General features: G+C 42.2%; 1 protein-coding gene across 1 annotated transcript in view; it reads left to right on the forward strand.

Moving 5' to 3' along the window:
- The window catches only part of LOC121534953 (cAMP-specific 3',5'-cyclic phosphodiesterase 4B), a 155,096-nt gene that overhangs the window by 67,866 nt on the left and 64,192 nt on the right, over window positions 1–23,038 (forward strand). Inside the window, exons 3-6 of the mRNA XM_041841588.2 lie at window positions 1,811–2,037; window positions 16,075–16,275; window positions 16,459–16,495; window positions 16,607–16,677. Coding sequence (XP_041697522.1) covers window positions 1,811–2,037; window positions 16,075–16,275; window positions 16,459–16,495; window positions 16,607–16,677 — 536 coding nt within the window. The remainder of the gene's footprint in view (window positions 1–1,810; window positions 2,038–16,074; window positions 16,276–16,458; window positions 16,496–16,606; window positions 16,678–23,038) is intronic.

The raw sequence follows: 23,038 nt of genomic DNA on the forward strand, positions 1-23,038 counted from the left end.
TGTTGTGTGTTTATTCAGTGTAAATAAACATGTACGTATATCACGCTGCGCCTTGGTCTGACCCGTCATTCAACGAACGTGACACACTGGTCCTGGGGCCCTTGTTAAGGTCGCCGGCATCATGAACTTTACCAAGTACCATTTTTATGGGGTCAAAAACCTGGTTGCCTCTGCCAGGAGGCTGAAACTTGGACACAAATGGATATTCCAGCAAGACAAGCAGACATTATGTACCACAAATAAATTGTTAATTGACCACAAAATCAACATTTTGCAATGGCCATCTCAGTCTCTGAGGGCAGTTCATAAGCGCAAACGGAGGATGTCAAGGATCTGGAAAGATTATGTGTGGATGAATGGTCTAAGGTCTCTCCCAGTGTGTTCTCCAATCTCATAAAACATTTTAGAAAAAGGCTCAGTGTCGTCTTACTCACAAGGGGAGGGTGCTGGAATATTGAATATACGGGATCCAATCATTTTGACCCATATATTTTTAGATGTTTTGTATTCCTTGTTAAACAAAATCTTTCTCTGAGCAATTGTATTAGTATAATATAATAAAACAAAAAAAGGTGTCCTTAATGTTTTATACACTGTTTTATACACACTGCATAGATCAACCCCTCACACACACACATGCACGCACACACATACACACACACACACAGACACACACCACAGTCTATAATAAAACTCAATCAGTGTCGCTGTTTTGAATTACCTTTGATTAGACAATACATTTTTTCTCGACCCAATGGATACTGTTATTTAGTTGGTGTGTTTATCAAATATCACAGAAATGTTTATGTATGCTGAGTTATAATCAAATCGGTCATTGTGTTAGGAAACTAACATAATATAACGTAATACATTTTTCCCACGAAAACATGATCTTCTGGCAAACATTGGAGACGTATTTCAAATCCAGTACTCTCCAAAATGTGACCAGCTGGAAGACATTATCTGTAAAAGACTTGAAGTGAAATTCCTGGTCTGGCTCCTTTTCTAGTTTTGGTTCTGATGAGTCCGTATCTTGGGTTTTTAGATTGCCCTCTAGCGCTATGTGTACGGAACCGGAAAAATATTAGGATTTGACATCCAATGACATAGACAAAGTATTACCTTGAATTAATGTATGCTGCAATGCGCCGACATAGTGGCTGGTTTGGGCTTATTCGAAGCAGTGCATGGTCATGTAATATGCAAGAAATGACACAAATAAAAAAATCTTTGTTGCCTTTTTGTTATCCCATGTATGTCCACTAAGAGAGTCTTTTAATGAAAAATTAAAAAAACATGCGGGTCAAGAACCATGCGTCCTCTGAAACACGACCCTGCCAAGCCGTACTGCTTCTTGAAACACTGCTCGCTTAGCTGGCGACCGAAGTCAGCTTGCAGGCGCCCGGCCCGCCACAAGGAGTTGCTAGAGCGCGATGGGACAAGAAAATCCCGGCCGGCCAAACCCTCCCCTAACCCGGACAACGCTGGGCCAATTGTGCACCGCCTCATGGGTCTCCCACAGCCTGGGATCGAACCCGGGTCTGTAGTGACGCCTCAAGCACTGCGATACAGTACCTTAGACCGCTGAGCCACTCGGGAGGCCCCTCTATGAGAGTCTTACCCATAATTTTTTATCAACACTCTGTCAACTTTCCCATGCCTTTTAGTCTTAGCTATAACCTTTGTTCTGTCAACCCTCGCCTCTATCAACGCTACAGGAACATTCTCTCAACGTCCCCACTGCCTCTTACTCTTAGCCATAACCTTCTATCAACGTTCTACTAACATTCTCTCAACCTTTGCCTTTCAGGACACCAAGGAGCCACCGGGAGTGCCCCTGTTTGGCAGCACCCTGGGGGTGGACCTTCGCCGGGGCCGCAGGCGTCACTCAGGCACGCTAATGCTGCCACCGTTGTCATGGCGACAGGCGGAGAGGGATCTGGGCCGCACGCCAGAGGAGTATGCCATGGCCCGACCCACCAGCCTGCCCTTCCAACCTCCGCCACGCATCGACATTACCCATGTCGACTCTGACAGGTGAGATATCGAAGGTCATAGCTCAACGTTGGGAGGTCGGCAACTCCGGTCTTCGAAGGCACTCCTGCTGGTTTTCGTATCTCCACTTGATTTATCAATTTGTCAATGGTTGGCCAGAAACCAGCCGACACTGCAGTCCTGGAGGACAGCAACTGTGCACTCTTACCTGAGGCCAACACATCCCTACTTCTCCTGCGTCTGTAGAGCATAGTATACAATGATAATATTTTTGAACACATCTTACTTAATGCTAATATTTTTGATTGTACTTAAAGTATATTATTTGATTGTGGAGCCAGAGAAGCATATCTACATGTCCCGTGTAGCTCAGTTGGTAGAGCATGGTGCTTGCAACGCCAGGGTTGTGGGTTCGATTCCCACGGGGGACCAGTATGAAAAAAATGTATGCACTCACTAACTGTAAGTCGCTCTGGATAAGAGCGTCTGCTAAATGACTAAAATGTAAATGTAAATCTATTCTGTACATTCGGTGTCAGCAAACTGCACTTTCGTCCAACAACCACTGGGTGGAGACAAAGTGCTCTGAAGCCAGTTACTGTGCCTACTTAATTGTTGAGTTCCAGTCACTGTACAGAGCAACAGAGAGTTGTGGTAAGCCAATCAGCATCATTTGAGGTGGTCACTAATATGCCCCCCCCCCCTCAAGAATATTACAGAGGGGGCGGACCCTAAAAGGGACCTCCCACATCACTTTCTGGGCTTACAGTGGTCCCTGAATGGAGAGAGAGACGGGACTGTATGGAAGAGGGGTAGAGATTAAGTGAAGCAAAGAAAGAGCAGGTAGGTAGAGAGTGCCTGAGAGAAAGCGAGAGTGAAGGAAATAAAAAGATAGGGAAAGGCTTGAAGTGAGAAGAAGAGCTTGCCAAAGAGGTCTGCTTACTAACTGTAAGTCGCTCTGGATAAGAGCGTCTGCTAAATGACTAAAATGTAAATGTAAATGTCTGCGAACTAGAGCTGTCGAAAGAACCTTGCTCTGTCCACCAGCTCTCTGGCGGGTACTGTGCTGTAGACTCAAGCTTGAGCTCCACTCATTGGGACTGAGTGAACAGCACTAGGCTCTAAACCAAGACCCTGGCTATGGAGGCCCATGGGGACCGAACAGAGCAGGAACAGAATATCGACTCATCTGGGACAACCGAATCAGACAAGAGGACGAGAGTTTCACCTCACAACTCCCCGAGACGGTTTCGTAAACAAGTGGTGACCAAGCGCCGTTACAGGCGCTTCACTGTGGCCCACACCTGGTAAGGCCCTGGAGCTGTGTTGGGGTGTGTGTGTGTGTGTGTGTGTGTGTGTATGTGTTAGGACTGGGTTTTGCCAAGGACCTAACAATACAATATTATCACAATACTTACAGTACCAGTCAAAAGTTTGGACACACCTACTCATTCCAGGGTTTTTCTTTATTTTTACTATTTTCTACATTGTAGAATAATAGTGGAGACATCAAAACTATGAAATAACACATATGGAATCATGTAGTAACCAAAGAAGTGTTAAACACATTTGTGATTCTTCAAAGTAGCCGCCCTTTGCCTTGATGACAGCTTTACACACTCTTGGCATTCTCTCAACCAGCTTCATGAGGTAGTCACCTGGAATGCATTTCAATTAACAGGTGTGCCTTGTTAAAAGTTAATTTGTGGAATTTCTTTCCTTCTTAATGTGTTTGAGCCAATCAGTTGTGTGGTGACAAGGTAGGGTTGGGATACAGAAGATAGCCCTATTTGGTAAAAGACCAAGTCCATATTATGGCAAGAACAGCTCAAATAAGCAAAGAGAAATGACAGTCCATCATTACTTTAACATTTTACATTTACATTTTAGTCATTTAGCAGACGCTCTTATCCAGAGCGACTTACAGTTAGTGAAGACATATTTTTTTATACTGGCCCCCCGTGGGAATCAAACCCACAACCCTGGCGTTGTAAACACCATGCTCTATCAACTGAGCTACATCCCTGCCGGCCATTCCCTCCCCTACCCTGGACGACGCTGGGCCAATTGTGCGCCGCCCATGAGTCTCCCGGTCGCGGCCGGCTGCGACAGAGCCTGGATGCGAACCAGGATCTCTAGTGGCACAGTTAGCACTGCGATGCAGTGCCTTAGACCACTGCGCCACTCAGGTCAGGTCAGTCAATCCGGAAAATTTCAAGTGCAGTCGCAAAAACCATCAAGCGCTACGATGAAACTGGCTCTCATGAGGACCGCCACAGCAAAGGAAGACCCAGAGTTACATCTGCTGCAGAGGATAAGTTCATTAGAGTTACCAGCCTCAGAAATCGGCAATTAACTGCACCTCAGATTGCAGCCCAAATAAATACTTCACAGAGTTCAAGTAACAGACACATATCTACATCAACTGTTCAGAGGAGACTGCGTGAATCAGGCCTTCATGGTTGAATTGCTGCAAAGAAACCACTACTAAAGGACACCCATAAGAAGAAGAGACTTGCTTGGGCCTAGAAACACGAGCAATGGACATTAGACCGGTGGAAACCTTTCCTTTGGGATGATGAGTTCAAATTTGAGATTTCTGGTTCCAACCGCCGTGTCTTTGTGAGACGCAGAGTAGGTGAACGGATGATCTCCGCATGTGTGGTTCCCACCGTGAAGCATGGAGGTGGAGGTGTGATGATGTGGGGGTGCTTTGCTGGTGACACTGTCTGTGATTTATTTAGAATTCAAGGCTACCACAGTATTCTGCAGCGATACGCCATCCCATCTGGTTTGCGCATAGTGGGACTATCATTTAATTCTCACTAATCATGGAACTGTATGACAACGGTTCAGTTGTCGTGAACCGTGCATCAGGCTCCAGGTTTAACCTGCTATGTGTGGTCTGAGTTCTATAATGATTAAAATAGGCTACATTTCCTAAATTATTGCACAGCGTTAACCTAATATGATCCACTAATGCTAGCGACCCTCAGGAACAACTACACAGACATGACAGAGGAAAGAATGGTCAACGTAATGGAATGGAATTATGCTAAATGTAAGCTACAAATTGAAGAAAACTAACACTAAAGTGACAGTTCTAAATGTATGTGGGTGTTTCTGGTGGTGGCTCCCGATAGTGGCTAATATGTAACATGATACAAATTGAGGAAAGCCCAGGTATATAATGTAAACATTCTAAAGCGTATACATCAACTCAGCAGGTTCAGCCCTACAGAAGCCTATAGCTTGGGTCTCCAAATTTCATCCATGCAAATTATGAGGGCACACAATTAAAATTCTGAATAACGGCACAACTATTTATAGACTACTTCACTGTGGAAAAGGGTCCGCAATACATGTCATGTTGATATGATTTTCAGTTTCACATTCGTCTCCAGGGATCATAAGGAAAAATCATCTAAAACAATTGCTATGTGTATTTACAAACGTATTACTTGTGGATTACTTGTTTACCTAGCTCTTATCAATAGCTCTTATCAATTTATAAATTACAGTGCATGGAGAATGCTGTTATTTCTATCGGAAAAAAGAAAGCAGATGCTTTTTCCACTTGGAACCGGCAGGTTCGCTCAACCTTATTCATGGTTTAAGTCAAGGTCAGAATACGGTGTATCTGTATCACCTTCATTTCTTAGCCATGAGAAAGAGTGAGAACAAGCTATAGAAGGATGGGAACAAGCTATAGAAGGATGGGAACAAGCTATAGAAAGCGAAATACTGGAGTTTTGGCGCAGGTGCAGCCTACTAGCTAACATGCACTACCTAGAAAAAAATTATACTTGGGAGTAATATAATCTATATAATATCATCAAAAATAATATTACAATACTCTATTACTGTTTCGATTTTTCCTCCCATCACTAGTGTGTTTGTGTGTGCGCATAGCATTGACCCTGGTCACTGTTGTGTGATTTCCCCCCCCGCCCCCCGCTTTTGTAACATTTAAGCAACTTATGCGTTGATAAGTAATTGTGTGAAATGGCACTGTTGAAATGCATATTGGGTAATTCAAGAACAGTCGGCCTCTGGTTGCCTCAGGAGGAATATATACCAGTTCCTGGAAAATGTGAACTGAAACTATGACCTCAGAATCTGAAACCTAGCCTACAAATCATATAGGTTCGCTTATTAACATGTCTGTCATCATTCTTAAAAAAAAGGGAAAATACTGTTTATTAAAGTGATAGTTGACTTATGTTTTTATCTAATTCTTGACTTCCTTTGGGTTTTGTTGTTTCCTTCAAAAAAAAATTCATTTCGTTAGCTGGTACAATTTCATTTTTGGGAGAATGTGGCAATGCAAGAAGAAACGGATTGTATCTGTTGGCGGTGCATTCAAAAGCATGGGGAAAGAGTTTGATGAATCTGGACTTCTCTCTTTGCACTATGCAAACCTCCTTACTTAACGTTATTCCATATTCTGCAATCATCAGACAGTAATCTTTTGTACTGAATGATTCCAATGTTCAAGCTTTGCTTAGTGCGGTTGTGGAGAAAAAAGGCAGCCTGTCCCCTTCTCCCTCTCTCTGGTCTGCTTCCACTCAGACAACAATGGTGAGTTTTGGTTTCTCTCTGATGTTCATACTGTACATCACTTGGTCACACTGATGAACTTGAAGTCTGGCCCAAAAACACTTTCTTCTGCCTACCCTGCATTTCCAATTAACCTTGAATGACAGTTTTGAGGGGATTTGACCCTTTGCTAAGCCCCGCCCCAGAATTTTGGGCAATCAATCGCAACCAGTGATGTGAAGTTCGGTTCTTTTTACTGACTGATCAATTCGACTCGTTCTATCAAAATAACAAATCTTTCTACTCATTTCGTTCATTTGAGTCATTTTGAGTCAGTAATTCCCAGAGTACGCAGGACCCCCTACCGGCGAATGATGAGCTGAAAACTCGAAAGAGTCATGATTCTACAAGCCTCTCGTTCACATGTCGTTCATCATAGGGGGTTTATTGGCGCTGTCATTTGTGACTGAGACTTGTAAAAGTGTGCTTTAATCAATGTACGTTTGTTGATTGCTAGGCATACAAATAAGATTATTTATTGATACATTTGAAATGAGGTCTAGTTGCCGCAACCAGACTAGATTGTGAATGACTCTTGGCGGAATGCTTGACTGCCGTGAGGGTGATACGCACAATATAGTTTGCGAACTGACATTCAATAATTGAATACATGCTTGCACCATGCAATCAATTATCAGTTCTAATAAACATGTATTTTTCTTCTCTATGCTGCCTGCAGCATGATCTATTTAAGTAATAATGCCTGAGAAGCCGGTGTTTGGAGGATATATTGGCACGGGTGTTGCCAATATATCCTCCAAACACCGGCTTCGAGGGCATTATCACTTTTATAGAACGGGTTACCAACATATTCAAATTATGATTTACATTTATAAAAAAAACGTTATTTTGATTAATTTATTCATACTATTTCATCCTTCCACAAGATATAGTCCGACACAAATGGTCGTTCGTTCTATTGGTTCGGTTGCCAGAGACGAGACACAGTCGCTCAGTCTTTTTGTTCTGTATCTATGGACGTGACCCAGTCATTCGTTCTCAATGTTCCATTGCCATACTGGCTGGCAACGTCATTATCCCTTGATTGCTAGCTAGCCAACTATGGCTAACTTACAGTCACGTCAAACAGTGCAGCCAGAATATCAGCAAAGTAGCTGCATTTGTGTTTGTTTAAGCTGTTTTCTAGTGACATTTATTTGGAAACATCCATAACAATGAGCTAATGATGCGCGATTTCGCCTGGCATAGAAAATATGCTCTCTCGTCAGGACACTGTTGTTCAGAGGAGCTAGCCAACAACACAGCTAACACAATCACTTCAAACTGAATCTGGAAAGACAGCAAACTAGCTGCACTTCGTTTCGTTTTACCTGTTTTCTATTGATAGTTCTTTGTATATATCCATAAAAATGATGCTGATTCATGATTTCGACTGGCTGAGAAAAGCTGCCTGCCTGTTTGTCTCATCCCGACTCCCGACACATTCATTACTATGGGTCAGCTGGAGATCGAACTTGAATATTGAAACAATGTTGGAAATGTCGGAGAGACAGACAGCAAGGTTTATACAAATCTCCACAGTTGAAAACTAAATGTTAGTCTAAAATAAATGTGAGATAATGTCTAGATGCTTTTTATAGTGGAGATCAAGTTTATAAATTGCCTGGCTGGGCTGATGAGACAGTGGATTGCGCAGTCAGATGGAACAGAGGAAATAGGCATTTTAATGTCATAGATTTAGCCGGTGGTATCTTGTGGAATAGACACCGGCTGGAATGCGGTTTTAACCAAGCAGCATTCATGATTAGACCCACCCGTTGTATAATTTCCTCTGGAGTGTGACTGTGGAAGGACATATTGACAGACAGTTGTTGGTCGGAGCATGTCTCTGGAGCCGCTGAGCCGGAGGAGCGTGTATCAATCCAGCTGCAGGATTCATTGCGACCAGCAGGTCAAACAAACGACTAAAATGAACGAGTCACTCAGATGTTTCTACAACTTGATTGGAGTCCACCGGTGGTAAATTCAATTGATTGGACATGATTTGGAAAGGCACACACCTGTCTATATAAGGTCCCACAGTTGACACTGCATGTCAGAGCAAAAACCAAGCTATGAGGCCGAAGGAATTGTCCGTAGAGCGCAGAGACAGGATTGTGTCAAGGCACAGATCTGGGGCAGGGTACCAAAAAATGTCCACAGCATTGAAGGTCCCCAAGAACACAGTGGCCTCCATCATTCTTAAATGGAACAAGTTTGGAACCACCAAGACTCTTCCTAGAGCTGGCCGCCTGGCCAAACTGAGCAATCGGGGGAGAAGGGCCTTGGTCAGGGAGGTGACCAAGAACCCGATTGTCACTCTGACAGAGCTCCAGAGTTCCTCTGTGGAGATGGGAAAACCTTCCAGAAGGACAACCACCTCTGCAGCACTCCACCAATCAGGCCTTTATGATAGAGTGGCAAGATGGAAGCCACTCCTCAGTAAAAGGCACATGACAGCCCACTTGGATTTTGCCAAAAGGCACCTAAAGAACTCTCAGACCATGAGAAACAAGATTCTCTGGTCTGATGAAACCAAGATTGAACGCTTTGGCCTGAATGCCAATTGTCACGTCTGGAGGAAACCTGGCACTATCCCTACGGTGAAACATGGTGGTGACAGCATCATACTGTGGGGATGTTTTTCAGCGTCAGGGACTGGGAGACTAGACAGGATTGAGGGAAAGATTAACAGATCAAAGTACAGAGAGATCCTTGATGAAAACCTGCTCCAGAGTGCTCAGGACCGCAGACTGGGGGGAAGGTTCACCTTCCAACAGGACAACGACCCTAAGCACACAGCCAAGACAATGCAGGAATGGCTTCGGGACAAGTCTCTGAATGTCCTTGAGTGACCCAGCCAGAGCCCGGACCTGAACCCGATCGAACATCTCTGGAGAGACCTGAAAATAGCTGTGCAGCGTCGCTCCACATCCAACCTGACAGAGCTTGAGAGGATCTGCAGAGGAGAATGGGAGAATATAGATGTGCCAAGCTTGTAGTGTCATACCCAAGAAGGCTGTAATCGCTGCCAAAGGTGCTTCAACAAAGTACTGAATAAAGGGTCTGTATACTTATGTAAATGTGATAATTCATTATTTAAAACAAAAAATGTCTAAAAACCTGTTTTTGCTTTGCCATTGTGGGGTATTGTGTGTGGATTGATGAGGGGGAAAAAACAATTTAATCAATTTTATAATAAGGCTGTAACGTAACAAAATGTGGAAAAAGTCAAGGGGTCTGAGTACTTTCCGAATGCACTGTACCTCTATCACTCCAGTGTCCTTGCACATTGTTATGGTATTGGAACTGACCCTGTATATAGCTTCTTACTTTCTTGTGTTCTTCTTCTTTCTTAATTTTATTTCTCGTGTTATTTTTTGTGCAACATTGTTATTGATATTGATTACTAGATTGTTGGATTTGGAGCTTGCAAGAAAGGCATTTCACTGTATTTTTGCACGTGACATTAAAACTTGAAACTTGTTAAAATAGAACAAATTGTTTGTGAACTGCACATCACTAATAGCAATTGTCGTCGACAAGCTCACGTTTCAAATGCATAAAAGCCTGTGATGTCAAGAAATAAATTGTTTAAATGGCTAATAATTTAACAGTGCACCAAGGGTACTTGCTACTGTGATTCCTGAAATGCAGAGCCTGTTAGAGTATTTTTCTAATCCGAAATTATACTTTCGTTACATTGTTTGCTAGCTCAGCTGATTAGCTAGTTCTCAGTCTCACTGACCACCAAACGTTGATAATGCTAGCTAGCTAGCTAGCCACTTAATATAACTTGTTTTCTTGAAATGTATGTTAGCTAGCTAAGTTGGCCATGTTATGAATACAACTCCCATCTGCTGTCGACATCAGGATACGATTTGAGAGCACTAGTTAGCTCCAAAAGTGGTTAGTAGCTTTGACTCCATGCCGACAGTGAATTCAGAGCCATTCAGTGGCTAGCCACAGCACAAACATAATTTTATCAGGTTCCCGTGAATAAATTATACTGAGGTTGCAACAGTAACTATGGGGGGCAGGGCTTAGCAAAGGATCAATTGGGGGGCATTGAGCTTCCTCCTGATCAGCGCATGTGGGTGGAGTGGAGCTGGAGGGGAGCGTGCATAATTTGGCTGGAGCAGAGCATATTATTTTTGTAGTGCTCCTGCTCCAATTTTGCTCCGGTATTTATTTAGCCTACCCCACCACTAGTAATGCGCAAAGATATTGATATAAATCGACCAAGAAATAGGTCACTGACAGCCTGTATAATTGATGGGAAGACAATGAATGAGTGCATGATGACGCACCGAAGACATTTTGATTTTGTCACGTCTATTCCCGCTCCCCCTCTCCAGCGCTCGACGTTGCCAGTTTAATTATCATTGCGCACACATGCCACCACTTTTTTTCATTTGGGAAAATATAATTTTCAAATATTCTACTCCATTATATTGTTATTACAAAATAGATTTGTGTTGACTATGGTTAGGGCATGGGAATATAAGAGCATCTGCTAGGCTAAATTAACTTACAAACTAGGCTATAGACTACCGGGCGGCATTGCGCAAATATGGTGTTTCTAAAAGTGAATTCAAAGGTTTAGAAAAAGGCCTATAGTTGGACAAATGTCATCATTCCATCCCTTTGGCTGTGTTTGGCCCAGGCCCATGACCCTTTACTGAGTGTCTCCTACCCTGTCCTATTCCCTACTCCCCTCTACTCCACATCTCTGGTCAGACACTGCAGAGTACGTCATCCCCTCTGTCCCCCTTGAGAGCATTTTGCTTTTCCACTACTCTAACACAGTAATGGATACATTCCTTTGTTTAAAGCCAGAATTTTAAACCAAATTACCTGGGGTCAATGTCAGTCTTGCAGTTATCATGGGGGTCACAAAAAGCAAGCCTGATGTGGCCCCCAAACTGTTAGTTTGAGATCCCTGATTTAAAGAAACACTATAGCAGGCATTATTAATGTTCATTAAAGTGGAACTGAGAGCATTTTAGCAACATGAAATCTTACTAAAATCTGTTCATATACACCCCCAGGAAGAATATGATGCCTTTTTTAAAACATTTTCTGAAATCGAGCACTTAGATACGGTCATTTTCACGTTTTAATATTTTTATAGAAAGTTTGGGAATGACGTATGGTATAGTAAGGCATTGTGGGGTGGCAGGTAGCTTAGTGGGTAAGAGCGTTGTGCCAGTAACCGAAAGGTCGCTGGTTCTAATCCCCGAGCCGACTAGGTGAAAAATCTGTCGATGTGCCCTTAAGCAAGGCACTTAACCCTAATTGCTCCTGTAAGTCGCTCTGGATAAGAGCGTCTTCTAAATGACTAAAAATGTAAATGTAAAAAATGTGAAATCTATAGCAAAATAGAGTGGGAAAGCGGCAGTGCGTTTGGACAATTAATAGACACTGCAGTAAATAAAACCTAATAAAAACATGTCAGTCTTGTCCAGGACCGGACTCTACACAAACCGTGCGCCATAGCCAATCAGAGCTACAGTAGGCCTATATGCAAATAAGCCATTTTCCACACTAGCCTGCCATCATCCACTTTGAACCGGACTGTGTGTTTACAGGCAGTAGCAACAGCACGACTTTAGATCATTAGAACGCATTCGCCAAAAGCCACAAAATACATCACGGGAGTCCTCTTACATTTGGGAACTTCACAGTCCTATTGATCAAACAACCATGAAGAAGTAGGATATTTCTCCCTCAGTTGCCTATGCACAACAACAACAAGATCAACAACTAATGTTAGCCAGAGCGAGATGAGCTAAAAATCTAACGAGGGAACAGTAGATAAACCTTCTCAAACTTTTTCAGCTTGTAGTTGGCAGTCAAAATTGCGTTAATAAACGATGGGGAATAGTAGCCTGCTCGCCCTTCTGCAGCTTGCCTGCCAATGCATGCTTATCCCAACCCACCTTTTGACAACTGAATGGGAACTTGCCTGCCTGCCCGCCCATTTGATCGATGCCAAATACATTTGATTGACAACTAAGAGATATGCTAACTGTGGATAGTCGTTCAAGTTCAGCATAGCTAGGTAGCAAAGTGATTCACATTTCTTGCTAGCTAACCAAATGACACCTGCATCTCTAGCTGTAGCCACCGAAAAACAATATGGGAGGAAAAAGTTGGCCACTCATCCAATGACATGACATCTATCATTCCAGTGTTAATACTAATTGTAATTATTTTGCACTATAGCCTATGTATTGCCTTACCTCTATAACTTGCTACATTTGCACACACTGTATATATATTTTCTGTTGTATTTTTGACTTTATGTTTTGTTTTACCCCATATGTAACTCTGTGTTGTTGTTTTTATCGCACTGCTTTGCTTTATCTTGGCCAGGTCGCAGTTGTAAATGAGAACTTGTTCTCAACTGGCTTACCTGGTTAAATAAAGGTGAAAAAATAAATAAAATAAAATAAATAAATATCCTCCCAGCAGCTAGTTAGTTAGCTAGCTAACGTTAGGCTCTATTTTTAGCTTGCTAAATAAATAGCTACATAAATAGATACGCTAGCCTATTAGCCACGTTATGACTGACTTGTGGTCATTGCCCTTGCTAGTTTGATTGTATTGACATTCCCAGCCTTAGTTACGTTTGTCCTTTTTGTCAAAAATATTGAGTAATTGAAACTGAATCCCGAATGGCTGCCTGGTGCCAGCAAACAATTTACCAGGCCAGCTGTGATTTAGGGAAGGGAAAGCACACTTGATAACAATATTTGTTGGACTACCAAAACAACGTATTGGTGAATTAGTTATATTAATCATGCATTGAACTGCATCCATCTATTCTGACAACAATGGCTTACTCTACGTCATGGCATTTTGAGTCAAATATAACCTATTTTTAAAACCTCTTAAAGTTGGTATTGTAGCATAAACTGGGAATTTGATATTTTTCACTGATATTATGATTGACTGTTTGTTTCATATCTGCAAAGTAGTTAAAACGCTGTCAGTTCCACTTTAAGATGACTAATAGGATTGCTAGTCATCTTCTTTGAGACTTATGGGAGCACAAACTAGCGTCATCGTGCTCTTGTGATAAGTACTGTACTGATAGCTTCAAAGTGCTGGTGGAAGCATGGCATCAAATTTAGGCATCAGGCAGGGTTGTCACATGCGACCAATGGCTTTGATGTTTTCCTGAAGTCCACTATAAGCAATATCAGACATTTAACCTCGCAGCCAAAATATTTTTACATGACAAGGATTGCCCTCTGGTGGTGACTGTGCTGACCTTTATTCTTCAATCTTTCATATCTCTCTCTCTCTCTCTCTCTCTCTCTCTCTCTCTCTCTCTCTCTCTCTCTCTCTCTCTCTCTCTCTCTCTCTCTCTCTCTCTCTCTCTCTCTCTCTCTCTCTCTCTCTCTCTCTCTCTTTCAAGTCACTCTCTGTCTTGCCCGTGATACCAATAACCTTGTAATGTCCCCCCTTATATGCCTCCAAGCCATTTAGACAGACACAGTGGAACCAAGAGTCAGATGACTGAACATACTACAGGAACAGAAAAAGACAAAGAGAGACAATCCATTCCCTGTAGTCCAGCCCAGATCTACCCTCTACCCTCAGCCAAGCCAATCCTGTGCCATCACACTGTTGGCCTCTGGTCAGGGATATTGCGCTCAGGAGCAAAGCGTAGTGTCAGTGTGAGGAGGGGTGTGTGTGTGCTCCGAGTGTCTGTGATAACCTGATTAAAGAAAGGAGAAATCAAAATGTCCATCCGGAGGAGGAAGGAGGGAGGAGGTGGTGCAGGGGAGGTGCTGTACACCAGGTCACCTATCTGTCACATAGGCAAGGTGCACTTTGACTTTAGTGAGGAGGTGGTCAGGAGTCGCTCCCCCTCCACCACTCACAGGTGACTCTCTTCTTTCTTCCTTTAGTTCTTCGTCTGTTTGTTTGATTATTAGTTTATTTTTCTGTCTGTCTGTCTGTGTCAGTCTTTCTTTCTTTCTCTCATACTTTTTTAGGTTGCAGTATTGGTATAAATACCTGTGTATGATAGATTGTAGAATGGCTGTGTTGCAACATTTACTTACTGTACAGTAAGTCATTTCAGATAGGATTGCCCTTGCACAATAATGATTTGCAAAGATATTGTGAAAATGTACTACTTTGGTGGTGAATTCCTCTGTGTGTTTGCAATGCAATATGAATACTTTGAATACACATTTACAGCAGATGTACTGTACTAACATGCTGGGGTTCAGTGTAAGATTAAAAAAGTGTGTGTGTGTGTGTGTGTGCGTGTGTGTGTTCCTACGCTTGTATTTAACATCGATTATGTCAATCTGATGGTCGCTGGGAGGTGTGGGAGTAGGAAATGCCTTAGTGGGATATGGAGATATGTTCTGGGATAATCCTACATGAAGGGACTACAGTGGGGGTAAATGCTGCTGGGCTACTGTATTATAGGCTCAACTGTGAGGCTTTAGATGTAGTAGTGTTGTTGGGTAGTGTTTGGTGCATATTGGATTTGGAGTGTGCACGTTTCAAATATACACACACACATACACACACACACACACACACACACACACACACACACACACACACACACACACACTTAGTTGGTGCCTTATCTCTGTTTGTACAACTCTGTTTGCATCCCTCCCTCTGAGCAGGATATTCTATCTAGCTTCTGCTCTGCTCACATGCCTTGGCTGCTCACCTCTTGACCTCTCTGCCACCCTGTAATGTTTGGCATCATCAGTAGAGGAAATCCGGTTATTTTCTGTCATCTGCTTATGAGCCATTTGCGTGTAATCTGCATCATTATAAGCCATCAAACACAAGGCATTTCTGCCTTAGCTCTGTGCACCGAAATATGGTGTGCTTATAATGGTGTGCTCTCCTGTATCACTGTATGTACAGGTTTCAAGTTTCAAGTTTTATTAGTCGTATGTACAGGATACACATGGTATACACCGTCCAACGAAATGCTTACTTGCAGGTTCCTTCTCAACAATGCAACAACAATAGGAAATAAAAAATAAGAATATGAACATAAAGTAAATGGCTCAGTAGAATAGAATAAACATTTTTAGCATTTAACTGTACAGGTCCTGTCATACAGCAGTTCACTTCACTGTCACCTATTCAATTAATCAACAATATTTTTTGTAAAGCCCTTTTTTACATCACCAGTTGTCACAAAGTGCTTTACAGATACCTAGCCTAAAACCCCAAAGAACAAGCAATGCAGAAACAGAAGCACGGTGCCTAGAAAAAACTCCTATTGGTACTGTTATCACAGTCTAGGTTTTCAACTAATTTCAATATTCAATATTTCATTGCTTATGATTACACTGTTTGCTTGCAAATTGCCACTCTGGGGTGGACTATTCTATTCTACTCTACTCTACTCTTCCCTGCTCTATTCTAGGTGCATCGCTGTGAGTCTGTCATCTGTTTTTCTCTCTCTCCTGTGTCTTACTGCAGCTTCGATGTGGAGAATGCCCCGTCTGCATGCTGCAGCCCGTCGGACCCCCAGGCGTCCCCGAGCTCCGGCCTGGTCCTGCACCCCAACATGGGGGGCCACGGGCAGCGCCGCGAGTCCTTCCTCTACCGCTCCGACTCGGACTACGACATGTCGCCCAAGTCCCGCGAGTTGTCCCGCAACTCCTCGGTCGCCGGAGAACTGTGAGTCTGCTTCAAAGTAGTGTCGTAGTTTTACCTGGGTGAAATATGTATTTAACGCAACATGTAAAGTGTTGGTCCCATGTTTCATGAGCTGAAATAAAAGATCCCAGAAATGTTGCATGTTGCGTTCGTTTATATTTTTGTTCAGTATAATATAGCTCTGACTTTATTGTTTTCCTTCAGGCATGGGGAAGACCTGATTGTGACTCCTTTTGCTCAGGTAAATGTTTCCTCCATTTGTGAATGTACATTTAGATATACATGATTATGAATTATGGATTATTACGGAATGATTATGTGATTTAACATTAGATGTGCTGTCTGGCTTTAGGTTCTTGCCAGTCTTCGCACAGTGAGGAACAACTTCACCACCTTGACCAATGTACAATGCACCTCTAATAAGTAAGTGAACCTACAATTTGCTTCCATCTGAAATGTAATAACTCATGCATGTAGTATGTACATTGGATTTGTATGCAATGCATTTGTATAGTTATCTAAATCCACAATAAAATAAAGAAGGTGTGTTACATCTGCCCTGAAACTTGGTAACAAGTCTTTGTGGCTGATGAATTTAGTGTGGCCGGTGGTACACCCATGGGTAAATGCAACATAAGAAGACACATATCAGTTGGTGTAACCAGTGTGCTAGAGAATTATATACAGGAGAGTTTGACCTGAGGTTTCAACCAACCACTAGGTGGCACTCGTGTCAAGTTGATGATTTCATACTGCGACACCACCTTCAGAAAGTATTTGCACCCTTGACTTTTTCCACATTTTTGTTGTGTTACAGCCTGAATTTTAAATGGATTCAATTGAGATTTTGTGTCACTGGCCTACACACAATAGTCAAAGTGGAATTATGTTTTTAGACATTTTTACAAATTCATTAAAAAGGAAAAGCTGAAATGTCTTGAGTCAATAAGTATTCAACCCCTTTGCTATGGCAAGCCTAAATAAGTTCAGTAGTAAAGATTTGCTTAACAAGTAACATAATAAGTTGCATGGACTCTGTGTGCAATAATGATTTTTGAATAACTACCTCATCTCTGTACCCCACACATATATTTATCTGTAAGGTCCCTCAGTCAAGCAGTGAATTTCAAACACAGATTCAGCCACAAAGACCAGGGAGGTTTTCCAATGCCTCACAAAGAAGGGAAACTATTGGTAGATGAGTAAAAAAAAAAAAAGCAGACATTTGAATATCCCTGTGAGCATGGTGAAGTTATTAATTACACTTTGGATGGTGTATCAATACACCCAGTTACTACAAAGATACAGGCGTCATCCTAACTCAGTTGCCGAAGAGGAAGGAAACCACCCAGGGATTTCATGATGAGGCCAATGGTGACTTTAAAACAGTTACAGAGTTTAATGGCTGTTACAGGAGAAAACTGAGGATGGATCAACAACATTGTAGTTACTCCACAATACTAATTTAAATGACAGAGTGAAAAGAAGGAAGCCTATACAGAATAAAAATATTCCAAAAGATGCATCCTGTTTGCAATAAGGCACTAAAGTAAAACTGCAAAGAATGTGGCAAAGAAATTAACTTTATGTCCTGAATACAAAGTGTTATGTTTCGGACAAATCCAACACAACACAACACATCATATTTTCAAGCATGGTGGTGGCTGCATAATGTTATGGGTATGCTTGTCATCGGCAAGGACTAGGGAGTTTTTTAGGATAAAAAGAAACGGAATAGAGCTAAGCACAGGCAAAATCCTAGAGGAAAACCTGGTTCAGTCTGCTTTCCAACAGACACTGGGAGACAAATTCAACTTTCAGTAGGACAATAACCTAAAACACAAGGCCAAATATACACTGGAGTTGCTTACCAAGACCACATAGGATGTGCCTAGTTACAGTTTTGACTTAAATCAGCTAGAAAATGTATGGCAAGACTTGAAAATGGCTGTCTAGCAATGAAGCTTGAATAATTTTAAAAATAATAATGTGCAAATATTGTACAATCCAGGTGTGCAAAGCTCTTAGAGACTTTTACCCAGACTCACAGCTGTAATCGCTGCCGAAGGTGATTCTATCATGTATTGACTCAGGGGTGTGAATACTTATGTAAATGAGATATTTATGTATTTCATTTTCAACACATTTGCAAACATTTCTAAAAACATTTTTTTCAGTTTGTCATTATGGGGTATTGTGTGTAGATGGGTGATCAATCCATTTAGAATTCAGGCTGTAACACAACAAAATGTGGAATAAGTCAAGGGGTATGAAGAATTTTTTTTTTTTAATGTATGAATACTTTCTGAAAGTAAACTACAAGCCATTTCTGATTGTACAAAACTTGCTACTTTGAATGGCTCCCGAGCATGTGTACTGTTGTAGCTGTAATGTTGAAATCCAAGGAATTATATGATGTAAGGGGATAGATATGAAGTGTTGAAATGTATATATACAGTGGGGAGAACAAGTATTTGATACACTGCCGATTTTGCAGGTTTTCCTACTTACAAAGCATGTAGAGGTCTGTAATTTTTATCATAGGTACACTTCAACTGTGAGAGACTGAATCTAAAACAAAAATCCAGAAAATCACATTGTATGATTTTTAAGTAATTAATTTGCATTTTATTGCATGACATAAGTATTTGATACATCAGAAAAGCAGAACTTAATATTTGGTACAGAAACCTTTGTTTGCAATTACAGAGATCATACGTTTCCTGTAGGTCTTGACCAGGTTTGCACACACTGCAGCAGGGATTTTGGCCCACTCCTCCATACAGACCTTCTCCAGATCCTTCAGGTTTCGGGGCTGTCGCTGGGCAATACGGACTTTTAGCTCCCTCCAAAGATTTTCTATTGGGTTCAGGTCTGGAGACTGGCTAGGCCACTCCAGGACCTTGAGATGCTTCTTACGGAGCCACTCCTTAGTTGCCCTGGCTGTGTGTTTCAGGTCGTTGTCATGCTGGAAGACCCAGCCACGACCCATCTGCAATGCTCTTACTGAGGGAAGGAGGTTGTTGGCCAAGATCTCGCGATACATGGCCCCATCCATCCTCCCCTCAATTCGGTGCAGTCGTCCTGTCCCCTTTGCAGAAAAGCATCCCCAAAGAATGATGTTTCCACCTCCATGCTTCACGGTTGGGATGGTGTTCTTGGGGTTGTACTCATCCTTCTTCTTCCTCCAAACACGGCGAGTGGAGTTTAGACCAAAAAGCTCAATTGTTGTCTCATCAGACCACATGACCTTCTCCCATTCCTCCTCTGGATCATCCAGATGGTCATTGGCAAATTTCAGACGGGCCTGGACATGCGCTGGCTTGCGTGCGCTGCAGGATTTTAATCCATGACGGCGTAGTGTGTTACTAATGGTTTTCTTTGAGACTGTGGTCCCAGCTCTCTTCAGGTCATTGATCAGGTCCTGCAGTGTAGTTCTGGGCTGATCCCTCACCTTCCTCATGATCATTGATGCCCCACGAGGTGAGATCTTGCATGGAGCCCCAGACCGAGGGTGATTGACCGTCATCTTTAACTTTTTTCTAATAATTGCGCCAACAGTTGTTGCCTTCTCACCAAGCTGCTTGCCTATTGTCCTGTAGCCCATCCCAGCCTTGTGCAGGTCTACAATTTTATCCCTGATGTCCTTACACAGATCTCTGGTCTTGGCCATTGTGGAGAGGGTGGAGTCTGTTTGATTGAGTGTGTGGACAGGTGTCTTTTATGCAGGTAATGAGTGGAGAACAGGAGGGCTTCTTAAAGAAAAACTAACAGGTCTGTGAGAGCCGGAATTCTTACTGGTTGGTAGGTGATCAAATACTTATGTCATGCAATAAAATGCAAATGAATTACTTAAAAATCAATGTGATTTTCTGGATTTTTGTTTTAGATTCCGTCTCTCACAGTTGAAGTGTACCTATGATAAAAATTACAGACCTCTACATGCTTTGTAAGTAGGAAAACCTGCAAAACCGGCAGTGTATCAAATACTTGTTCTCCCCACTGTATATATATGAGTAGAGAGATGAATGTGATTGAAAGAACCAGAAATTTCATCAGGATATTTTATACTGTTTTTATTTGTCGGCTTTAGGCCTACAGTTGAAGTCGGAAGTTTAAATACACTAGGTTAGACTCATTAAAACTCGTTTTTCAACCACTCCACAAATTTCTTATTAACAAACTATAGTTTTGGCAAGTCGGTTAGGACATCTGCTTTGTGCATGACACAAGTAATTTTTCCAACAATTGTTTACAGACAGATTATTTCACTTATAATTCACTGTATCACAATTCCAGTGGGTCAGAAGTATACACTAAGTTGACTGTGCCTTTAAACAGCTTGGAAAATTCCAGAAAATGATGTCATGGCTTTAGAAGCTTCTGATAGGCTAATTGACATAATCTGAGTCAATTGGAGGTGTACCTGTGGATGTATTTCAAGGCCTACCTTCAAACTCAGTGCCTCTTTGCTTGACATCATGGGAAAATCAAAAGAAATCAGCCAAGACCTCAGAAAAGAAATTGTAGACCTCCACAAGTCTGGTTCATCCTTGGGAGCAATTTCCAAATGCCTGAAGGTACCACGTTCATCTGTACAAACAATAGTACGCAAGTATAAACCCCATGGGACCACGCAGCCGTCATACCGCTCAGGATGGAGACGCATTCTGTCTCCTAGAGATGAACGTACTTTGGTGCGAAAAGTGCAAATAAATCCCAGAACAACAGCAAAGGACCTTGTGAAGATGCTGGAGGAAACAGGTACAAAAGTATCTATATCCGCAGTAAAACGGGTCCTATATCGACATAACCTGAAAGGCCGCTCAGCAAGGAAGAAGCCACTGCTCCAAAACCGCCATAAAAAAGGCAGACTACGGTTTGCAACTGCACATGGGGACAAAGATCGTACTTTTTGGAGAAATGTCCTCTGGTCTGATGAAACAAAAATATAACTGTTTGGCCATAATGACCATTGTTATGTTTGGAGGAAAAAGGGGATAGCTTGCAAGCCGAAGAACACCATCCCAACCGTGAAGCATGGGGGTGGCAGCATCATGCTGTGGGGTTGCTTTGCTGCAGGAGGGACTGGTGCACTTCACAAAATAGATGGCATCATGAGGAAGGAAAATTATGTGGATATATTGAAGCAACATCTCAAGACATCAGTCAGGAAGTTAAAGCTTGGTTACAAATGGGTCTTCCAAATGGACAATGACCCCAAGCATACTTCCAAAGTTGTGGCAAAATGGCTTAAGGACAACAAAGTCAAGGTATTGGAGTGGCCATCACAAAGCCCTGACCTCAATCCTATAGAATTTGTGGGCAGAACTGAAAAAGCGTGTGCGAGCAAGGAGGCCTACTAACCTGACTCAGTTACACCAGCTCTGTCAGAGGAGGAATGGGCCAAAATTCACCCAACTTATTGTTGGAAGCTTGTGGAAGGCTACCCAAAACGTTTGACCCAAGTTAAACAAGTTAAAGGCAATGCTACCAAATACTAATTGAGTGTATGTAAACTTCTGACCCACTGGGAATGTGATGAAAGAAATAAAAGCTGAAATAAATTATTCTCTCTACTATTATTCTGACATTTCACATTCTTAAAATAAAGTGGTGATCCTAACTGACCTAAGACAGGGAATTTTTTACTAGGATTAAATGTCAGGAATAGTGAAACTGAGTTTAAATGTATTTGGCTAAGGTGTATGTAAACTTCCTACTTCAACTGTATGTATTTTACTTAGTTGATGATGGAGGTTATAGGCCTAGTGCTGCATTGGCCCATAGGCTATCTGAGTTCTATGCGCTCATTTCTTTCGCCGCCAATGGACCACAGTGTATCAATAACCAGTGTATCAATAACCAGGTTTCCATCCAACCTTTTTATGCAAGTAAAGACAGGCCTGATGGAAACAGCAAATTTGACAGTAGCCATTCCAAATGTTGACAAAACAAAATATGCTAGAAAAGGTAGGATCTTTTTGTGTGTAAATTGGATTATGCAAGAAATGGCAGTGGAAACGCTTTTATGCACAAATATTGAGATAATAACCAACATATGGAAGTAAACTTGGATTAACGTGATGACATGTTGTGTGGTCCTCCCACTTCGACTCCGGAAAGCATGCAGTTTATAAGGCTACAGATGAAATAAGTTATGATGCACTTCACAGGGTGGTGAAAGTGCACGGTGATGAGGTTGAGCTCCTTTCCAATAAATATCAAGGGTCTTATTCTGGTGGCATGATCAAATCAAATCAAATCAAATTGTTTTGGCCACATGCGCCGAATACAACAGGTGCAGACATTACAGTGAAATGCTTACTTACAGCCCTTAACCAACAGTGCATTTATTTTTAATAAAAAAGTAAAATAAAACAACAACAAAAAAGTGTTGAGAAAAAAAGAGCAGAAGTAAATAAAATAACAGTAGGGAGGCTATAGTAGCAGCAGCGTAAAAAGATGGGGTGGGGGGGCAGTGCAAATAGTCCGGGTAGCCATGATTAGCTGTTCAGGAGTCTTATGGCTTGGGGGTAGAAGCTGTTGAGAAGTCTTTTGGACCTAGACTTGGCACTCCGGTACCGCTTGCCGTGCGGTAGCAGAGAGAACAGTCTATGACTAGGGTGGCTGGAGTCTTTGACAATTTTGAGGGCCTTCCTCTGACACCGCCTGGTATAGTGGTCCTGGATGGCAGTGATGTACTGGGCCGTACGCACTACCCTCTGTAGTGCCTTGCGGTCGGAGGCCATGCAGTTGCCATACCAGGCGGTGATGCAACCAG

This window comes from Coregonus clupeaformis, chromosome 21 (assembly GCF_020615455.1).
Source record: "Coregonus clupeaformis isolate EN_2021a chromosome 21, ASM2061545v1, whole genome shotgun sequence".
Lineage (NCBI taxonomy): Eukaryota > Metazoa > Chordata > Actinopteri > Salmoniformes > Salmonidae > Coregonus > Coregonus clupeaformis.